This window comes from Arvicanthis niloticus, chromosome 13 (genome assembly GCF_011762505.2).
Source record: "Arvicanthis niloticus isolate mArvNil1 chromosome 13, mArvNil1.pat.X, whole genome shotgun sequence".
Classification (NCBI taxonomy): Eukaryota; Metazoa; Chordata; class Mammalia; order Rodentia; family Muridae; genus Arvicanthis; species Arvicanthis niloticus.
The window spans coordinates 65,138,575-65,161,953 of record NC_047670.1 but is presented as its reverse complement, the minus strand read 5'-3'; the positions used below and the strand labels follow the sequence as shown (position 1 = coordinate 65,161,953).

General features: G+C 39.8%; 1 protein-coding gene across 1 annotated transcript in view; it reads left to right on the top strand.

Annotated features, from left to right (window-relative positions):
• Cpne8 (copine 8) overlaps positions 1–23,379 on the top strand; it is a 168,312-nt gene that overhangs the window by 50,595 nt on the left and 94,338 nt on the right. The window contains 2 exon segments of the mRNA XM_034516519.2: positions 4,499–4,538; positions 17,679–17,755. Coding sequence (XP_034372410.1) covers positions 4,499–4,538; positions 17,679–17,755 — 117 coding nt within the window.

The window sequence follows — 23,379 nt, the reverse complement described above, 5'->3', positions numbered from 1 at the left end:
TAGCCCTGGCTGTCCTGGAACTCACTCTGTAGACCAGGCTGGCCTCGAACTCAGAAATCCACCTGCCTCTGTGCTGGGATTAAAGGCGTGCGCCACCACTGCCCGGCTGGAAATACTCTTCTAATGCACTGTCACTGACCATTATTTAAAGGACACCCATGCACAGCACACCAGTGAGCAGTGGCCAACAGCAAATGGCCACAAGGATCATCCTTCCATAGTACACCTGTGTTAGGTAGCCAGCAAATATCTGCAAATGATTCCTGGATTGTTTTGGATTTAGTTGATTTCTACTGATACAGTCTTATTGCCGTTACAAAGTATCTGAGAAAGCACCGAAGGGAGGAATGGTTCATTTTGGCTCACAGTTCAGAGGAATGCTGTCTGTCTTGGTACAGATGACATGTTAGTGCAAGCAGCTTGGTTTGTGATGCTGACCAGGAAGCAGAGACTGGCAAAAAACAGTGCTTATCTGCAATTTCTCTTTCACTCTTCCATTTAGTTGGCATCCAGGCCACACACATCCAGGGAGGGCCTTCTTCCCTCCTCAGTCATGCCTGATTAGAAACCTCAAAGGTGCATGAAGAGGTGTGTCTCCTAGGTGACAGAACATGGAGAAGGAAGATTCACCAGCACGGATGATGGTACAGAGCCAGGGAAAGGGAAGTAGACTCAGCTCTGAGCTCCTGCTCTCTGGGCTCAGTGTTGGAACTCTTGTTTGGTGTGCTGGAGGCCCTGGGTTCAGTGCCCAACTGCAAAGGAAAGCATATTATCTTAGCAACTGCATATTATGAGAGACTTACAGTTCCATTTTCCCAGTTCATAGGGAAATTTTAATGAAAGAGGGAAAGTGGGATGGATAAAGATAGAGATACATAGATGATAGGTAGGTAGGTAGATACATAGATACATAGATTCATTGATACATAGGTATTAAGATAGATACATAGATAGATATAAAGATAGATGATAGGTAAGTAGGTAGATACATAGATTTATAGATACATAGGTAGGTAGATAGATATATACATAGATAAAGATAGATATAAAGATAGATGATAGGAAGAGAGAGAAAGAGAGCGAGAGAGAAAAATAGACAGACAGACAGACAGACAGACAGATCTGCCTGTATTCCAGATGCCACTTGTCTAGACTGTTACCATTCTCATTATCCCATGTACCCTTTGCCTTCTGATTGTGTTGAATATTTATCAGTTTTGCATTATAGCCTCCGCTTGTCTCTGGGACCTAATGTGTAAAGCTTTGGTGTTTTATTTATGATTCCCAGCACTCAAATAATACAATATATCTCATAAGTACACCATTAGAGTAATTGTAAACTTTATTGTTGCTAGAAAAGTCTGCATGTACCACAGAGACTTTGAGCAAGGCATGGTAGTGCCCAGTCACTGTGTGAGTTGTGCCAGGGTGCAGAAGAGAGGAGATAAGATCTCCCATGGGGGAGTGGAACCCATAAGAGATTCATGAGTCTATATTTGAGTGGTCCCAGTGAAATATTTTTTGATTAGTCAGATGGTGGTAATCATGAAATGGCTAACATTAACACACTATTACTTTGAAGGATTTTAACATTTCTGAGGGGGTAAATAAATTATTTCATTTATTCTGATTGTTCTAGTGTGTCCATTCCTATCTCCCTTGCCTAACAACAGTATGAAGACCTAACTTCATGAACTTTCAATTGGTTTTGTTTAATAGAATCATCTTATTCCTTTCCCAGGGGCTCTTTACTTTTGAGCATGTTTTCCTTTGCTCTCACTTGTTACAGGATGTTCAAGAGAGAAGGAAGCACAGGAAGCCAGAGGGTGTTGATAGGTAGAGATGTGGGCTTTAAGCCTCCAAGACAATGTAGAGCTTCCCTAAGCACCAGCCTTAGGGATACTGAGAGCATCCTCTCCAAGTGCGTGACCTGGAACAAAGCAGCCCCAGCTCACAGAAGCCCTTTTTATAACCTTCCTTGATGTACTTTTCCACAGATGCCCTAAGGGTGGGTACAACATCTCTGGCTAGGCCAGATTTGTTTTTCCACTCCTGTCTGCCAGCTCAGGTTCTAAAGCCAATTCCACCTATGATCCTAGAGAGTAAAGGAAACTCCCCTTTGATCCTGCACAGGAGAAAGTGGAATACTACCCTTTTAGGAATACTTAACTGGTCATTGGGCCATGTACCTACTGGTTTTTCTCCAAGGATATTGGTAGCTCTTGAGCTATGCATCATGGGATACTTAGAATATGTGTATCATGGGATACTTATTCTAAGATTCCACTTAGGATGACAGTTGCAACCGTACAAACACAGAGATGATTGTAGCTAGCATATGCTCATTCTTTGTTAGAAATATAACTTCTAAGATGTACCCAAATGCTAGACTGTCAGTTAAAACTCTCTCTGTCACCAAAATAAAATCTTTTCACATGAGAAATCATCTCAATCAATGATAGGAAAAAAACAGAATAAGGACATGAAAAGTACAGTGAGTGTACCAGTGTGGCTTGTATGTTCCCTGTGGTCACCATACCCAATATTCCCTGTGTACCCAGTGTACGAATTATGCCTGGTATCCCGATTGTGTTCAGTATACTCTGAATGCATGAAAGGTCATGACTCTCATAATATAAGCTTCGATATCTGGAAGCAGTTGTTGATAAAACTACTTTCAATACAATTCCTACTAGGGACCCAGAGGAGTGACCTCCTGGGATGACTGCTGGGCATCCTGGCCTGTCATTTATTGTCTTCTATGTGCAGACAGTCACTAAGCAACACTGTAGCCATGTAGCATGTGCTGCTTGTGTTCTACACTGTGAGGACCAGATAGTCCAACTTTTTAATAAAGAAAGAGAGCTAGGCCTGGTGGCTCCTGCTTAAATCCAGCTGCTCAAGAGGCTCAAGTTTAAGGATGCCCCTAGCAATGTACTGAGACTTTACTCAAAACAACAACAAATTAAATGGGGAAAAAAAAAAAGGATTAAGAGTCTGGGTACACAACAACAGCAGCATAATCATAGTCATTTTTAATGCTTTATAAACTAGTAGATGATCTAAAATCTACCAAGAGACTATGTAAATTTCCTGACTTTGAGATAATATAGTTAAAAAAAAAAAAGCTTTGTTAAATAGGCAAAGAAGAGTATGTTTTAAGGTAATGTCATGATGAAACCATGGCCTTTTTTTTTTTCACTTAATCGAACATGCCATACTTGATAGCCCCAGTCCACATTAGCTAAGAAGACATTTTTCTGCGGTGGTAGTTGAGAAAGACCTAGCACAGCTTTGATTAAGAGTTCATATCTGGTGTCATTATGGTTATTTGTTTTAATGTTACCCTTTAAAAATCTCGACCATGCCATTCCTTGGACAAGAAGTATTTCCGAGCTAACATCTATAGCTCTGTAGTAGAGGTTAGTGTTTTGCTGATTGAAATTGGGGACCACAGCTGTTCAGAGTAATGAGCATATCCTGGCATGAAGGGCAGGGCTCTGCTATTCTGCTGAGGTGGGTTTGCAGTGTGACGTTGTAAACCAATTTGCTATAAATATTTTTCACCTGGCAGTAATTATGCCTCTTCCCAGTCTTGGGAAATTGGGTATACTGGGCATATTGTGCATAATGGGTATACTGGGTACACTGGACCTCCAGTGTATACTGGGCCCACTGGGAACAATGGGCACACTGAGTATACTGGGCATACTGGTACACCCAATGATCTCTTCTTTTCTGTTTTCTCTTTTTCCCTATTATTAACTAAGATGTTTTGCTTTGTTTTGTGAAAAGATTTATTTAGATGAGAGGGACAACTTTAAAAATGGCCTTAAGTTTTGGTAAAAAAGTTATGCATGAGTGTGAAAGGGTTTGGTTTATAGAAAGACTAGTCCCAGGACAATATTCTCTAAGAGTCTAGCATGATGATATTATTTTGGCCATGTCCAGTCTATTGAGTCATTCTGGGTTCTTTCTAGGAGATCATCTATTTCCAGGAGCAACTGGTTAAAACCGAAGCTTATCATGTTCCCATGTAAATTCCTGTTTACATAAAACACAGTTTCCCTATGCCTTGTGATTGGGAAAAAAGTAGTTTCTGTAACTCCAGTGAGTTTTCAACCATAGCAATAGTATTAAAGCTATCAGGTATATAATATGCTTGTGCTGTTAATAAGACATGCTTAGCTTTCATATCCAGAGAAAAAAATTTCCATTTTAAAGAGATTTTGAAGTCATTTGTGTGGCAATACCAATTCAAAGAACAGATCAATTTGCAACTTCTCAAACAACAGAGTTCATACTTTTGGTTATGTGGAGTTCAACTGACCTAGAGATGTCATGTCTGCCATTGGATGTTTGGAAATTTAAAATGTTACTTGCAATGTCCTATTGGTTATTGTTCAAATTAACTTTTACATTTGTGTGTTCTAGGAAACATTATTTTTTAGCTGCATTTTTGTAAGAATAATTTGAATTTCATACTTTCTCTTTTCAGATATGATGTTGATTCAAAGAGTCCCAACTTGTCCAAACATGTAAGTTCATATTTTCATTACTACATAATGTTTCATAATATGTCCATTTGTATATCAATGCTCATTTGATAATTTAAAAATTATATTTGATGTGATTTTTATAGAAAACAAGTAATAATTTAAAGGAATGCTGAAGTCACATTTAGAAGGAGCTTATTGAAAGAAATTACCTTTTGTCGATAAAATGGATCAGTGTTTTCATTTTGTTTAAGTAAGATGTGGTCCTATTGTATGTCATGTCAGGTAGAGCAGTGAGATAGTGAGACAGACTGTCTTAGTAGGCTCCATGTTGGAGACACTGGGAGGTACATGAGTTCCAGGTGGGAACATTGTCCTGCCTCCTAGTAGTTCAGTTCAGCAGAATTTCCTCACATGTCAGTTTCTTAAGAGTGCAAGACATTAAAAGATATGCTCACAACCAAAAATATGAGTACAAGATATACTTGTCTTCAGATCAAGCCATGCTTGTTTCTCCAGTCTCTTCTCTCTCTGTTACCAGCAGTAGTGCCATGCAGTCTGGGTGCAGTAGAGAGTCAGAGCGTGGCATGCTAAGCAGGATGGGTGGAGAAGACGAAAGGAAGACTGAAATTAGATCAAACTGAGTAGCAAGGTCTGTTGGCTATTTCTGCTGCCGTGATAGACTACCTTGACAAACAGCAACTTAGAGTGCAAAGGGGCTTGTTTTGCCTTACATTCTATGTGGAATGGCAACAAAGACATGGGGCAGCAGCCTGAAGCAGAACGAGCTGTCAGAGAGCAGAGTGATCACATTTCACACACAGGAATGGGAGAGGAGAGAGGAGAAAGTGAAGAGAGGAGAGTGGAAAGAGGAAAGAGACACCAAACTGTGAAGCCCTAAAGCTGTCCTAGTGAACAGTGACATACTGTACTCAATAAGGGTCCATTTCCCTAAAGGTTCAATCACCTTCCCAGACAAAGCCACCAACTGGAACCAATTAATCAAATACATGAGCACATGAGGGACATTTCACATTCAACCCATAATAGAAGGACTATGTGAGGAACAGATACAGTAATGTTCTGAAAAGGGCTCAGCAGGATTCAAAGTGAACTCTGCTTCTACAGATGTAGAATTAGCCACCAACATTGGGAGGGCAGCTAGACTCATCCTTTGTTATGTAAACAGAATAGTTGGATGTACAATATCAGTCGTAGCCTACAGAGAAGGATGCTGTCATTTCAAAGAAGAGAATTTATGAGGTAGTCACAATCTAGGAGATGGATTTGGGTAGTAAAATCTCATTTCTCTAGTTCACTAAATGAGGTATAATATTGTGTAATAAAGAACATACTAGAATTATGCAAAGAAATACAAAAAGGACCATATCCATAATGACTTTTCTATAAACTAAAAACATGCTGTAATATGCTGCCTCCTTCCTATTAGTGGAGGTCACTGTGGTAGGTATGCCACCATCTCTTTATGACAAATACACAGCATTGTGGCTGGGCATTGAGAATGTGTTGCCCTCTCTGATAGGTTTATAACATTATGACTAGGCATTGACAGTGTTTTCTCTTTGCGATAGGCTCATATTGTGATGGGGACTTGTGAATGTGTTTCTATATCTTGCTATTAGAAATCTTCTAAATGTTCTTAGGAAGAACCAGGTAAAGAATCACAGCTTCTAGGCACGATTGTTTTGATAGAAAGAGCAGAATCCATTCATTCACATGAACTGGGATCATCTCAAGGATATGAGGCAGAGCTTGGCTACCTGATCCAAAGCTGGAAAATGGAGAGTGCGTGGGGACCAGGGTGTTTTCTCTCTTCTCTATCCTTCTGAGGCCATGTGATCATTCTGTTCAGCACTTCTTCTGAGCTTCTGTTCTGTTTACCCATCATCAAATACCTGGCAAAGAAGCCCCCTTCCCCTTTATTGGATATAATATGAGTTACCATTTACCTTTTTAATTGTTTGTTTTAGTTCAAACTTCTCTTAAAAGAGAGGGTAGTACCAGAGCAGTTAGAGACATTTCCATGGCGATGGATGTTTGGAGCATATGTATAGAAGTATATGTAGGCCTTATTAATGTAATTGCCTTTCATTCTAAGAAAAAAGTATGTGAGGTATATGTACCTCCAACATGACCGGATATGTTTTCCTTCAACTGACAAGTTATTATTAGGTTTTATGATATAAAACATGCCTTCCAAAATATGGGATTGATGTTTTTTTTCAAAAAATTCTTTGGTAGAAGAGTATTTTTCTCCCTACAAAATAGTCTCGTGTTTCTCTTACCCTAAAATGATTTGTGGGATCGAACAGATGACTCAGCACTCAAGAGTGGACATTGCTCTTGCAGAGGACATGAGTTCTGTTCCCAGCACCCACACAGGGCGGCTCACAACCCAGTGTAACTCCAGCTCCTTGGGGATAAAGACCCTCTGCTCTCTGTGGCACCTGTACCCGCATTCACATACCTCCTCACAGATGCATGCCTCCGTGCATGCATACACACACGTGTAATTAAAAGTAATAGTCTTTCAAATTCAAAATTTTCAATGTGATACTGCTCTACCCTCATAGCACCTCTTCCACCCTCTGTTTCTAATCCTTCACCTTGATTTCCTTCGCCTTGCTCTTTGTAACTAACTGGATTCTAGTTTTTACTTCCAAGGCTACTCCGATGTAATCGAGAGAGTGACCTCAGTCTTCATCTTATCATCTTATGCGTCTTCTTTCCTTTGGAGAGAACTGACCCTTCTCTTCAAAGAAATAACATTTTCCCTAAATTGCCTGGGGATCCCTCCTCCCCTCACCCAAGACTTTCTACTTTTACACCACAAAGCTTCTTTTTTTCTCCTGCCTCCATGGTCTTAATATTAATGTTTCTCATATTTTCATTTTCATTTTCATATCAACTCTCTGTGGTATACTTTCTTCTGGATAGCTGTCATATTTCTGTGTCTTGTGAGATGCCAGAATGTCTGACTTTGAACTCATAAACAAATCCAATTTTCTATTGCTTGTTAAATACTTTCCAGTAGCTAGTCTGTGGAAACCTAAAACTAAAATGTCTGTGGTTCGTTATCTTTCTTGTGCTGTCTCTATTCTCTGGGAGCCCAATCCCTCTTCAGTTTCCTTACAATATGTTACACACTGTTAAACACTTTCCAACTCACACACTCGTTCAACAGATTGTCACTCTTGTTCATGCCAAAAGAATTTGTTATTTTTTTCTTCTTACCTCTCTTGCTGCTTCTCTTTGATATTCGTTTTGAAGAATTGCTTTCCCCACAGTTTTCATTATCTAAATCATCTTCATTACCATATAACATATTTGAAATATATTCTGAAGCTACCAAGATATCATCAGGTAAATGTGCTTGCTGTTGGCCTGACATACCCTCAGCTTGATTTCTAGGACCCACGTTCTGAAGGAAAGACCTGACTCCTGAAAATTGTCTTCTGCTTTCCACCCATGCCCTGCACACATGCACACCCAAACATGTACATACGTGCATACATCACACACATACACACATGCATGCACACGTGTATGTGCCCACATAAAGTAAGTCTAATAGAGAATTAAAAATTTGTATATTCAGTAGACGGTACAAATGATTTAATAAATGCCTGAGCTTCTAAGTGGGCAAACCATGTCCAAAGGGAGGGGGGATATGTGGGTTTGAATTATTGTAAGAATTGCTGGAGATTATTACCTTGAGGTTCTGTTAGAAATTAATAACTCAAGCTCTATTATTTGAAAGCACTGAAGTACAGATTTGAGGTAAAAAGCACATAGTGCATTCAACTCTAAGCAATTCGGATGCATTTCGAAGATCAGAGGAACCAATCTGCAAGCTAGGTCTGTCCCCAGAGAGGCAATCTCTCAACAACAGAGCTGTCTACCTGCCAACTGTACAGAGTGAAATACGAACCGGAGTCATTTAGAAAACACTGCTAAGTGCACAAATCCCCCTGCGGATGAATTCACTTAGTTGTTTTTGCAAATGGGATCTGGTGGCAAATTATTTCTTGGAAACAGATTTTAAAATCATTGATTTTGAAATTTTAATTTTGATGATTTGGAGAGGATTTCCTTTTTTTTAGGATGACTGTGTTTGTCATCGGATAGTTAAGGATCCTGGGTTAGAAATCTCTTTTAGCAGGACATGGTGGTGGCATGTGTTACAGACATTCCAGTCCTCAGTCTCCGGGAATTTAAGGGCAGCATATATACAGTCTCTGTGAATTTAAGGCCAGTAGTTTCAAGCCAGGTAGGCCTACACAGTGAGATTCTGACTCCCCAAATCAAGAAAAGTCCTAATACTGCCAAGGAAAATGGAAGTAGAAAGTAGACCTGTAGCTTTGGTTTGGAACATTGTTACATGAGACAAAGGTAGAATTTTAATGAGTTTCTCTGGCAGGTGGGACACTTTCAGTGGGGGAGATACTGGTTCCAAGTGAAGGGTGATGAAATCCAGACTCTCATTTCATCATGTGATTGATTCTTGCAATGGATCTCCAAATAAATACTTTCACTAAAATATTTCCCTCCACATTAGATACTGTGAATATCATTCTTTGAGGAACTAGCAAACCCATTCATCTTAATGGTGTTGGCAGAAGTACATCCCACACTTTCATTTACATAATTTAATTTCATCAGCTCAGCAATCCGCAAAAGGGTTAAGAATAGGCTCACAGTTGGTGTGTCTAGGATTCTTGTTGGTGTGCCAAGCTAGATGACATTAAAACTGTAACAATGTGTAGCCAAGAGGCAAGCCAACATGTTTTTTTTTGTTTTGTTTTTGTTTTTGTTTTGTTTTGTTTTGTTTTGTTTTTCCTTGCTGGACTTCAAAAGGTGGCGCTGAAATTCTTATCTCAGATGTGGTAACAGTTCACTGGCTTCCTTTGGCCATCCATCACTAACCTCCAGTGTAGGCTTCCGTTGTCTTTCTTGCATTTCCTAACTATTCTGCATATAAACTTCCTCCTGTGGGTTAATTTTATTTTACAGTTTCATTTGAAAATGAAATGCTTGGGCCATGATATGTGTTTTTCCTTAGGAACAAGGTTCACAGACAGGACAAATTTCTTTCATTAGAATGTAAAGTGAAGTGTGGTGGTACCTTTTCTTATTTTTGAGACTAAACACCTGTCAAAAGTAAACAAAATTCCTGAATAAAATAACATAGGGAAGAAAGCACGGGAAAGTTTAGGTAGGAAGCAGTAGCTGTTAGTTATGTCATGGTAACGGACAGGGATTCAGAGACCCTGAAGAGAAAAATGTGCAGGCTATTCTTCCCCAAAGCTCATCCCCAGGAAAACTTTAGGGAGCCCCTGGAGATTTCATAACCTTGCAATACAGAGCCACTACGTGGGGGCCAGTATTCAGATGTGTGAGACTGTGGGGAAGAATTTCATATTAAAACTATAATACTAAATGAATCTGCATATGACTGAAATGAATTTTAATGTATGTATCCATACAGTCAGTTCAGTAAACATGTTTGAATCAACTCTTGCATCAGGAGAGCAGAGAGAACAGTCACCAGTGCAAACTATACCCTGTCTCCAACAGCTAACACCTTGTTCCTATGGAGGTAGGGTGGGCCAATTTATTCAGTGAAGATAGATGCGAACACATAATTCAAATGAGTTATTTTCCTTATAGCACATATACTGATGGCTACAGGGTACAGATAGCATAATACTGAGAGAGAGAGAGAGAGAGAGAGAGAGAGAGAGAGAGAGAGAGAGAGAGAATATGACAGAAAATGAAGAGACAGAGACAGAGAGAGCGCTACAGTCTGAGATTCCCTTTTACCAGGCACTGTGGCAGGACTACCATTTTCATGAGTATGTACTTACTGAGTGTGTAATTTACAGGAGAGACGAACGGGAAGCTACTGGAAAGTTTAGCAAGGCAGAATTTCAAAACGAAAGGGAGAGGCAATATGAAGTCCCTTGAGGAAGGGAGGTAGTATACTGTGGCCATGTGACAATGTTGTTGAGACCCTGGTGGTTCATTTGAAATGGGCATATACGTATGGGATGCAGAGATTTACAGGCCATACCTCTAAGGGTTCTAAATTTTTGTTGTTGAATGCAACTGGAGAGCGATGTGATTTGATTTATGCATTTTAATGATGTGCGCCTGCCAAAGTGAAGAATGAGTTCAGAGAACAGTTACGGATCTGTTGTCATTTGACTACACGAGTCACATTTGACAGTTAGAGCCACTGGAATGGTAAGAAGCAGTCCCATCTGGAATGCATCATGGCTGTTTGATTACAGATGAATTCCCTGTTGGATGTGAAATAAAAGAAGTTGCTTGGCTCTCTTGAGCATTGGTGAGAGTGCCTAGGTAAACAGCAAAGTCTACTGCAGAGGTGTCTGAGGTCAGGGACGTGGGGTGAGGCCCAGGTGGTAAGGACAAGTTGATGCTAGCTTTGTCTTGACACACAGCAAGCTTTCAAAGGCACATATTAGCTAGGTGATGCTCAGAGTCCAGTAGCAGGGTTCTGGAAAATTCCAATCGAGAGTATTAGGACTTAGGCTACTTTAAAGAGAGTGCAGATGAAGAAAACCAGATGACAGGTTCTTGAGTGAACTGAAGCCTTTAGAAATTCTGTAGAGGAAAGTTAGTTACAAACATCATTTTCAAAGCCTCTTGCTACATGCTGCTGTCTGGTTCCAATCCACCCAGCGCTTTCCTCTGCACACAGACTAACTAGAGAGCAGGCTACATCCTTGATTGCTCTGCTACACGTCCCCCACCACCACCGTGTTCTTTCCCTCTGGTATCATTGTAGCCTCATAGGCGCTGTTGTCTCAGGAACAATGTTGCTCTTGAGATTTTTCTACCCATAAGCTTCTGTCTCAGGCATTTGTCTGGTTCTGTCCCTCACATTAATCAGTGACATTTTGAGGATTTCATACATGAGCCCACAGAATTTGTCTCTTCTCTACCCTCTTTGCCCCCTTAACTCCTTCTGGTCCCCCACCCACTCAGATGCTTAAAAAATATTTATTAATTCATTTCCCCCCTTCAGCCCCCTCCCATGTCCCTTTCAAACCCACTCCTTTTCAAATTCATGGCCTCTTTTTCTTTAATTATTATATGCATGTGTGTACATGTCAGTGAATGCATGTGTGTACATGCATACACTCATATGTGTGAATGCATATATGATTACAAGCTGCTGAGTCTGTTTAATGTTTCTTGTACATATATATTTTTAGGACTTACCACTTGGTATTGGTTACATTTAAGAGGTTTATTCTGGGGATGACTAATCTCTCTCAGCAACTGATAATTCCCTGTACTTCTTCACGTATGGGCAAGATGTGGTCAGATTTTCTCAGTTCATGTTGGCATGTCATTCTGTGTTTTCATTCTTTCAGGTTTTGGCATGGTTTAGGCAGCCATTCTGTTGAGATTTCATGAGTGTTGTGTCCATGTCATATATAGAAGTCACAGTCTTACAGCAGACGTCCTGTTCTATTGGCTTACAACCTTTCTCTCCCCTCTTCTGCAACGTTCTCTGAGCCTAGGTGTAGGCGTTGTGGAAATATCAGCTGGGGCAGGCACCCATGGTCAGCTCTTTGCCTTTTGACATTGTTGCTTTCTGTAATGCTCTCCATCTGCTGGGGGTAGGGAGGGAAACCTCTTTGATGAGAGTTGAGAGTGAACACACTACTGTCATTTCTCTAAACCTGGGCAACTCACCTTACACCTACAGATAAGTGTAGCTCTCTGATATGTTCTGTCTGTGTAACTATCCCCCATGTTATCCTGTGATGTCCAGGGGATAAAAGCTGTCTGATCCATGTTAGCCGGTGAGATCTAGCCTTATTGACATACCTGAAGTATTTATGGTTGCTATTCTGCATGTGGATTAGGTTTCCTATCTTCCCATTCTAGTCTTCTAGAAGCTGCCTTACTCTCTTGGGTCATACATAGAATTACTACCTGGTCTTGGCTGATTGATTGTTACTCAAGTACTCATTAATTTGGATGAGTTGGCACAGTTTGTGTGGAAAATTGGGTCTTATTCAGGACTTAGTATCAATAGAGGTCCTACTGATAATGTTACATAATACTTAATATTATTACATAGTAACACTAGAGTATTTCATACTGAACAATTATTAGTAAATATTCCATAGCATTCCTAGTCTTTTAGCTATTTGCTTGTTACTTACTTGTTACTATTTACTTGTTACTTACTGCCAGTAAGAAAATGAGCTATGGCATGTTACTTTTCAAATAGCTTAGTTGAGAATTAGTGTTTTATTGAAGATCGTGTGTCTCCAAGAGATGCTGTTTACAGTATTTCCGTGTGTATTATTTTACACATGAAGTGTATAATTCACACTATGTGTGAATTTTATTGCTTTTAAAAATGTATGTTATATATTTGTAATGATTTTTAAAGTGATTGGCTTTAATCAGTGACTGCCAATTTGTTGAAACCTTAATTTTCAGTCAGTGGCTTGCTTAATTAACTACCTTAATTTGTCCTCTTAAAATGACAAAAATGTATTGAAAGTCATTAGTCCAAAGGGTAAATAGATAAATTTAGTTGGGGAAAATTTTCAAACTTTTCTCTGTAAGTTAGTTTAGAAGCTTTTGTTAGAACATTGGAAAGAGGATTGACGACTGTGGTTCATCGGTATTCTTTTATTAAAGGTTAAAAACCCTGGGTGTGAAGAAAAAAAGCTGTTTTGTTTTATTGTTAAAGTGCAAAAAATTATTTCTATTAAAATACTGACCTCACTTGTTCAATTTTGAACTTTTTCATGTCCCAAATGCTATGCCTGTGCCAATAATCATTTAAAAATTAATGATTTTAATGTCTCTACTGAGACAATGTAATGCTTTGTTTGGCTATTAAAAGTGGTGCCCATACTAAATGCAGTGTATGATATAACCAACAACTTATTCTGTATTGTAATTTATGCAATTTATAAAATAAAATAAATAGAAATTAATTGTGAAATAATAGAAAGACATCCCAGCAATAAATGTTAGCAGGTAACACCAGTGATATGATTCTTCTGGATAGAATTTTTCATTTCCTCAGTTTTATTGCATTAAGTTAAAACTACTACAAATGCAAGCCATTTTTAGCATTCATTTTTTTCTTTGACTATTTGTCTAGATGTGTTCATAATTAGTTACACGATCTCAAAGATGTATGAAAGCAAACCACAACTCATGTGAAGAAATCTAATGGTTAGATCATGAGCAGTTGACTGTCCCCAGTGACTTGGTCGAATTAAAGTGGACCATCAACACAGCACTAAATGACTTTTAACCTAAACCACCTATTCACTAGGGATATTATGCGTGCAGATATGCATGAATCCTTGATAAAGTAGGAAAACCATTTCAAAGTGATCCTTAGAACTGTGGAGAGATGTCGTGCTGTGAGATGCTGATGAAATTGCTTGGTATTAGGTTTGTGATGTGCTATGTGTGTTATAGTAAAAGTCAGAAACTTCTTTCAGATGATACTTCTGGGTTCACTGTACTACTGCTTTGAGAACATCCTTCTGCACATGTATGCTTATGTGTACAGCACGAAGGATGAGTTGGTGTGTAAGACCCATCTACACTGCATCATAGCACTTTCAGGGACCTTCCATGACTGCAGAGGGGAATTGGAATGGAAGATATTTTTATAGATAGTTGTAGTAATATCCCAGTTCTGGGTTCTTGTAGCAAGTAATATATTATGAGTATGTAATAACATTTTAGCCTAGGGGATTATGTTCCAGACTTATATTTGAAGTTTTTTACATATATTATCTATAGCTGTTTTTTAAATAATCCTCCCAAGAATACACGAGGTAGGAATTATTATGTCCATTTTGTAGATCGCACTACTGAGGTATAGGAACATGGGTACATGGTTCAGTTTGTGTATGAGTGTAAACAACAAAGGCCTTCATGATTCTATCCAAAGGTAGTATGTTATATTGTAAACTCAATGTGTGCGTGTGTGTCTGTGACTGTGATAATCAAATAAACCATATATAGAAATCATTATTTGTACATAAACAACTCAAATCAATTCTTTTACTGCAAAGTTTCCCTTTAACATTTAAAAGTATTTTTATTTATGTATTTAATGTGTGTGTGTATGTCTGTGTGTACATGCATATGTGCATGTGTGGATGTGTGTATGCACACCTGAGATACTATGTAATCCATCAAGTAAGTGTGTGTGTGTGTGTGTGTGTGTGTGTGTGTGTATACCATAGTATGTATGTGGAGATTGGAGGACAGTTGAAAAGAATCATTTCCTTTCTTTTCCTATGTGTAGAATTTCTAAAGCTCAAAGCAGAAGTGAAATGAAAGTAGAAAGTACTGACTAGTCTGAAGCTATGATACAAAATACAATTTAGGCAACAGAACATATCAGTAAATATTTATACTTAAAAATAATTAAAATGATAAATCTGAAGAATAAGAATATTACGCTGTGTCTGGACCTAAGACAGAAGAGAGAAACCAGTGTGCTTGTGTATAACTAGCAGAACTCTGGTTGCAGGGACTTTGAGTCATTTAGTTGTAACAAATGTCGATGCGGATTGCAGTGGCAATAACCGGAACCCACCCACTGGCTACCTACTGCCTTTTATTCTTACTCTTATCTCACCCTTGCTGCTCTCTCCTCTCCTCTTTGTTTTAATCTCTCTTTTATTTTTGCCACCAGCATATTGAGGGTAATAGCTGGATAGATTTCAAGTTTCAGTGAATCCTAGGTATGAAGAGAATGGTTTTCATATCTTATGAGCCTATTTAAACTACAAAGTAATGGATTTAATACTTACTTTTCTCATGGTCATTTGAGGGAGAATCCAGTCGCCATTATGTTCTACATTAAAGCATTTCTCAGCTGCCTAAGACTCCCCATGCTAGATTTGGTCTGTAGGGGCATAGCGTTGTAGAAGAGGCCGCATATATTCCTGGAAGTATCATCAGGATCTAATTATAATGATTTCACAACTGGGTCACACAGCACCAGCCTATGAAGCAGTGAGACAGTTTATGGTGTGGCTTGTTTTTATTTCCATCTCTACCTACAGCCAAAGATACCTAAAAATACCCACGGAAAGGCGCCAGTTATTTACACATGAGTGTGCTGTAAAAATGCATAGCAGACGTGAGCCGTTAAGCCAGCTAAAACACACACTGAATAGAAGCCTCCCACACCGTCACTGTTTAGTAAATACCCTGTGCTGAATAGTGAAGGTGTAGCTCAATATAGCATGGACGGACGCACTCAGAAATGCAGGACAAACCCAGGGATGCTGAGAACATGGGGCGGGATAAGGAAACTAGGAGGCTTCTCGTAGATTCACAGGGTAACTAGTACCACACATTTTTTTGATTTAACCAGTTGAATTGTCTGTCTGTTAGGCAATAATGATGCTCTCCTCCCTGTTTGCTGGCAGGTGTGGAAACTACCCCCTATTTCCGTTGTGTTCCCTTGTGCCACAGCTGATAGCTTTTCCTGATCCTAGCTACTCCACCGACAGAATCCACGTAACATGTGTTTGCAGCACCTTGTTGGTATAAATATTCCTAGTAAATAGTGCTAGAGTGCTCCATGAAGTTTATGTCTGTAGCTGATTTTCCAAATACCAAGCACTTTGGAAGGTCAGGCATTCAGCTTTATGTAGCTTTAGCTGTATTCAACTTCTGATGTATTTCAAATATATGTTGAAATTGACCTGATATGCTAATGACTTTCCATTTAAATATGAGCTGAAAAATTAATAATTTATAATAAGGATTTAAGTTGTTTTGCACACTTAAAAAACAAATTTTAGAAGACCTACATTTTTACACTTGATCTTAGCCAAAAGGCTGAGAAGCAATAAAGACCTGCATTTTGAAGATAGTACAGCCCTTTATTTGTTGTCAAGTTCTAGATTTAGAGTGAATTTTGGGGTCTCTGGCCTGCTCTCCCCTCTGGCCCCAGACCCTGCCGCACACAGTTCACCAAATCTGTTTCCCACCACTCATTGCAACCTTGCTTGGATTTTAGCACTTTGCTTATTAGCGACTCCTGAGTGCAAAATTTTTCCTGTCACGAACCGGTGCTCTGAGCAAGTACTAGAGCGAGTGGTGTTGTCCGAACCGGACCCTCAGCTCTGATCGCGTCCCTGCACTGACCTACATTGCTTGCTTTCGCTTGTCCAACCTAGAGAGTTCTTCCTGGTCTGGGCGCTTCACCTCCACTTCTCCTTAGTTGAGTTCCTTTCTTTGCACATTTGTAGTCTGATCTTTCCTCTAGGATGAACAGTTCAGTCTGACCCCAAGTGCTTCTCAAGGCTTCCTTCCTGATCTACAACGGGGCTTTTCCTCCTGTTTGGACTTAGAACACTATCCGATGCGTTTTTCCTGTCTTCCCCTTCCACAGTCCGCACTGCTTAATGAGGGATTTTATTTCTGTGGCTCGTTGACCTTTTGTGTACCTGAGTCCAGAGCTCCCACTCTCAGCAGCGTGGCCAGGCATAGTACCCTAACGAGCCTCGCATTCATCTTCTGGGTTTTCAGCGTGGTTCTAACCAAGTTGCTCACTTCAAACATCAATTTTCTTATCTGTAGCTTGAGTTGGCCTCTTTTTTTTTCTCTTAATTTGAGAAGTCATTCTTTTTTTGAAACTTCAGTGAATTCAGCATCACACCTTGCACACTTAACAAGTAGATTTATAGAGTTACTGGGAAAAAATGAAACGTCATATTTGATGTCTGTATGTCATTCACAGGGCTTCCCTTCTGCCATTCAGTGCACGAAGCTCTGCCCTGCAGAGCTGTTAGGATAGTGAATGCTATCTGGGAGCAGCCTCTACTCTCTCAGTACCAGCATCCAGACAGTGGCAGAGCCCTTGTTTTGTGGGTCTTGTGACACTGTAGTAACTTGGAAGCTCAAAACAGCAAACTGGTTCTGTGATTGAAGAATGACATAACGTGTGAACTTGGAGGAGCGTGGCATGCTTAAGTCGGTTCATACTGGGCTTATTTTATCTTTGGAATTGAGAATTCTGTATTTCGGTACTGAAAAGTAATGCAAAAGTGATGCACGAAGTATCTACTGCACAACAGTGTGGGAACTTATGGGCTTTAATCCTCTTATCTATTTTAGGACTTTCTGGGACAAGTGTTTTGTACATTGGGGGAGATTGTTGGTTCACAGGGAAGTCGTCTGGAAAAGCCGATAGTGTAAGTACTTTTTAATTCAGACAGTGACATGTCATCTCTGGCGTTTCTATGTTAGCGGTTTGGAACTCATGAATATATATGGTTGTAGAACAAAAGAGAGTTTTATATTTTTTTTTAATTGGGATTTTCTCTTCCAATGACTAATTTTGACATTTTAATAAAGAATGTGCACCAGCTGCCATATATTATACAAAACAAAACAAAACAAAACAAACCCATAAAACAAAAACCATTCTCAAATGATGAATTGATCAGATTTGAAGGAAAATGTACTTCATATTGTTAGACTTAACTACTGTTATGGAAGACAAAACATTTCTTTAAGTCAGGGAGTATGAGTAGCACTACTTCCAAACTGTTCAGTAAGTATACTTTGGATTATTGAGATTTTAATAGTTAATTGCTACATGACTTTCCCCCCGGGGGTGGGGGTGGGTTTGGGGGTGGGTGTGGGGGTGCAGGGATGCAAACAATCTGTTCATTCCAATAGATCATCAATGACAAACCAAAGAAGTGATTGCCAGTGAACCAATGAGTTTATCAAGCTTACAGAAACATGAGCTGATGGCACTTATTGATTGCCAGTGACGCTCAAGCAGCCAAGCCGATGAGAAGTCCCACCTCAGTGTGAGCCTTCCGAATGCTGTACCAGATCCTGTGCATCCAGACCTCCCGAGACAACCTTCACTGAAACAGTAGTATATGGTGCTTGTGGGGCCAGGTGAAGTGGATGGAGTCTCAAGGGAAGGTCTGACTACATTCATGGTGGTCCCTCCTTCCATGAGGGAAGACTAACCACTCAGACTCTGTGTCGATGGCCACTCTGAATTGATGAGGCTACCACCCCGCCATCCCTATCGCCCAATAGATGGGAATTCCATAATTGTTTTTGTCTGTAAGCAGTATGTAGTTCTAATCAATCCATTTATCTTATTTCTAAAAGTCAGAGGATCTAGGAAAAACCATTCAACAACTGAGAACTAGCCACGAAGCCTAAAATTTAGGAAAAATTTAACCCCCATGTTCATTATTCTCAAACTTACAAAATAGGTATGTCGAAGTGATCTGTTCTTCTTTAGTCTCAGGTACGTGAAAATGCCAATTCCTATTTCTGGTGTTTCTGTATAGAATTTAACACCGTGTGTATGTCAGTGTTATACAGAACCTCTTAGTTAATAAACTAGGGGGTCTATTCATTGGAACTTCTTTTATTTACCACGATTTTCATATGAAATCATTGCCAAATATCAGTTTGAGGACTTTGATTTAGCTATCCCCCTTTAAATATTCCTATTATGAGTAATTCATTTCCATCTAGTTATAGGACTTTGGTGCTTAGTAGTACATTCTATTTATTCTCAGTTTAGTATATTTAATAAAGCCAGGTATGGAGCTTAAGGGAGGAGGAGGGTTGCCAATGATTAAGACTAGCCTAGGGTACATCATAAGAGTGCTCCAGGCTAGCCTAGGATATGTTAATGACAGTGTTCTTGACTAGCCTAGTATATGTAATGAGAGTGCTCCAGACTGGCCTAGGATAGATAAATAATGAGTATTCCAGACTAGCCTAGGATATGTAATGAGAGTGTTCCAGGATAGCCTAGGATATGTAATGAGAGTGTTCCAGGCTAGCCTAGGATATGTAATGAGAGTGTTCCAGGATAGCCTAGCATACATAATGAGAATCTTCCAGACTAGCTTAGGATATGTAATGAGAGTGTTCCAGGCTAGCCTAGGATATGTAATGAGAGTGTTCCAGGCTAGCCTAGGATATGTAATGAGAGTGTTCCACGCTAGTTTAGGGTACATAATGAGAATCTTTCAGGCTAGCCTGGGTATAATATGAGATCCCTTTACAAAATAAAACCACCAAATATGTTGTTGAACAGGAAGCTGTAAAGTAAGGTTCCACATAAACAGCATTAAGTCCCTTTAGTTGTTAGGTCATTTCCTCGCCAACTAACATCCCTAATGTTTCTAGAACACCATGGACCTATTTTTTTTTTTCAATCAAAAACAAAACCATTACATCCTCTGCTATCTTAAATATATCTTTAGTATTTTTCAAGAGAAAGCATGCACAGGAAAGTATCAAGTTTTCACTTCAGATGAGAGAAATGGGAATGGTGTTTTTATAAACTGGCAATCATGTTTTTAAGTTGGGGATCTTATTGGAAAATTTTAACTGCTTTAATTTCCTCCATACAAGGCAACCGTAATTCCAATTTTAAAACATAGTTTATTTACAAAGCATTTTCTAGTAATCTTTAGACACCCTTTTAAAACCTGAGATTACTGTATTTATTGGGGTGTCTGATGACTATTGCATAGCATCAGATTGTAGCCTCTGTTCAGCTGACTCAAAATTCCCATTCAAAGAGATCGACAAATGTCAATTCATGCTAAGAGGTAGCAGGACATAGGATAATGATTGGCACACAATTCAGATGTAGAGAGAACTCAGTGGCTATTGAGTTGTATTGGTTCTGCAGAGTTGTCCATTGGGTTTGTTGAGTGGTGCTGAGACTAGACAGCTAATAAGGCAGAGTTAGGACCATTGATACAGTAAGCGTGGATTCCAATCATTGTGCTTTATGGGATTTTGAAAATGCAGACAACTCTGTTATTTCGATGTTGTATGTATGTTATAGAAAACAATACAGTTTACTCAAATGTCTAAGTATACATATGTCCTTACCGAACAGTCTTTCTCTCAACTGCTCAAAAAATGTTGCCACAATAGGTTTCTTGTTTGAGTGTGAGAATCTGAGAGTTTTCTAAGAAAGTGTGCTAGGCAACAAGCACCAGCAGAAGTGGTTAATAATGAAATCCAGAATTTGAACATCACAGAGACTGGTCACAAAAGGAAGAAGACAAGAAATAAAACTGTAGAAATTGCAGGAAGGTGGTAAGTGTCTGAGATGAAGGTGTTAAGTACTTAAGACAAAGGGAATAGAAGGAAGACAGGGAGCTGAGACACTGTCAGTCAACAGAAAATAAAGGCGCATTGGGTTAGCTTGCTAGTGGAATGCTACTTTCGATAGGTTTTGTCAGAGAAGTACCAGGTAACACACTCACACGCTGTGGACTTAGTCCTCAGGTGAACGACAGATTGGAACAATTAGAGGTAGTCACGGGTCCTCCTGCTCAAAAACAAGCTGGCTTTCATGAAAATCTATACCCGTGAGAGACGCATGTGTTTGGAGGGCACGCATAGACCGGAAACGAGTTCCACGGGCTAAAGTTGAAGTTCAGGGCCTTCCGGTAACATTGTAGCTTCTGGACAGACAACATCTTACTCCATTATCTCAACCTCAAAGGATTTCTTGTTTGAAAAAGTGCAACTGTATTAGGAAAGCCAGTGGCATACCTTTCCTGAGAGCTTTTTGGGCCGTCTGTCCTGTTCAAAGCAGTCCCCAAAAGGAGCTGGCCCTTCCGCATCCTCTTGGGAGGATACCTATCCTTGCTGACCACTGACATCATTGCCCTGTATTTTACCATTTCCCATGAGTCCATCTAACAGGGAAAAATAATCCCTAGAGATGGAAAAGGTTGGGGATAGTGGACATGTTCCTTTTAGTAGAAGAGAGTGAATGTACACGGAAAGACGAGACTAGAAAATATTAATAATAATACGAAGTCAGAAAGGTGCCTCTCCAATAGGAAGTTCAGCGACACACACAGCTTTTAAAAAGAGTGCATCTCATCATGGCTATATAAAACTGGAATTTACAAAGTGTGCCACAGATAACGTGGTTCACAGGGGAGATGACACACCCCTAAGAAGAGAAGTGCGTATCTGTTCTCCACCGTTCCCTCTTTCTTGGACCACCTTCCCCCACCCTGACCAGGCAGCCACTCAAAATGGACAATGTTTCAGTCTGTTCCTTAAGGCTAGGGCTAGAGATGGGGTCTGGGCATTCTCCTGCTTGCAGGCAGCTCCTTTGCAACTGTGTGAGGGACTCTGGCAATCATCCCTGTTCTGCTGAACACACACTTTTGAAACACAGCACAAAGTACCTCCTGAGGTAGGAAATACTCCCACAGCAAACAGCATTGATTCATCCTGAATTTTAAAATTCTTCCTGTGTCTCTTGTGTTATTTATCTTAAATTGCATTATCCAAATGGTTTGACATCTATTTACTAGTTCATTTAGATCAGAGATTTATCTTCTAGTTTCCTGTTTATATTCTAAGTTATTCAAAGTACCCTCTTGTTCTCTTCCCTCTAAATGGCCTGGTTTGTATGCTGATAAAATGTTCAGAGGCCACTTTGCCAGCTTCCTAATTGCAGCTGAGTTACCATTACCTCATGAGACAAGCACTTTTAAATGAATAATAACTGTAAAATTTGGGGATTTAGAGAAGACAAAGTAGCATTCTAAATTATTCATTAATCAAACCCTTGACAACTAAGCCAAGTTTGTCACAAAGGCAGAAAAGGCTACTTGTATGACTCCACGTGTCTTATTGAATAATCATAATTTGAATTTCAACTTAACCATTGTATTTCTGGGCTTTAGTTATGGCCATCATTGAAAGTCTTAGGCTCTTTTTTTTTTTTTTTAATAAAAATGATTATTTAAAAAATAGTCTCTAAGGCCGGGCGGTGGTGGCACACGCCTTTAATCCCAGCACTTGGGAGGCAGAGGCAGGTGGATTTCTGAGTTCGAGGCCAGCCTGGTCTACAGAGTGAGTTCCAGGACAGCCAAGGCTACACAGAGAAACCCTGTTTTGAAAAACCAAAAAAAAAAAAAAAAAAAAAAAAAAAAAACAAAAAAAAAAAAAAAAAAAGTCTCTAAGAACTAAAGTGAAGTGACGTGAAACCAATATTCAAAACTTTTGCTTTCATTTTATTAGCAGTTTGGCATTTTTATTTATTACCATACATTTTTGGTGATGTGCTGGTTGCTTGTCCGCTGCCTTTGCTGGGTCTCTGTGACTCCTGGACCCTCTCATTAGCACTTAATTAGCAATTAATGAGCATTGCTCCCACTCAGCTCTGCGGTTTGCTTTTGTTTTGTTTGTTTGTATGCTGTTGGATTGGACCCAACTTTCTCCCTGACGGTCTCAGAGCCTCCTTTTCTCTCTCCATAAGGAGTTTAGTGATGGATTCAGTGGTCTCAAAAACTCTAGAGTCGGCTCTCATGTAAGAATGTTTGCTGTTCTCTTCTGTGGGGAAAGTATGGCATGTGGTCCTCAAGCAATAGGCCTACTGGTTTTGTCCCTTTCAGCCCAAAGGATATAGGACCCGAATACATGGTTCAGTGGCAAGAAAGCAGGTCCTCAATCTGGGAGCCCCTGTGGTAGCGTACCAGTTGCTGGTTTAGCTGAAGGAAGTAGAGGGGAAAGCTTATGGAAAGCAGTAGCTTGTGGTCTAGGCTCTAGGTTTGGGCTGGAGGATAAAGGGAGGTTCTAAGAACGGCAAGTGAGCTGTGGAAGGCACAGGATGGGACCCTGAGGCAAGTGGCACTTGAAGAACAGACTGAGGCTGTGGGCCACAGGATCCCTAGTTGCATAGGCCTCAAGGTGGAGGCAGATGAGCGCTGAAGGTCACCACTAGAAAGGATGGACAAAGACGGAAGGGAGGCTGAGGGATGAGAAAATCAAGACCGAGAGGGCC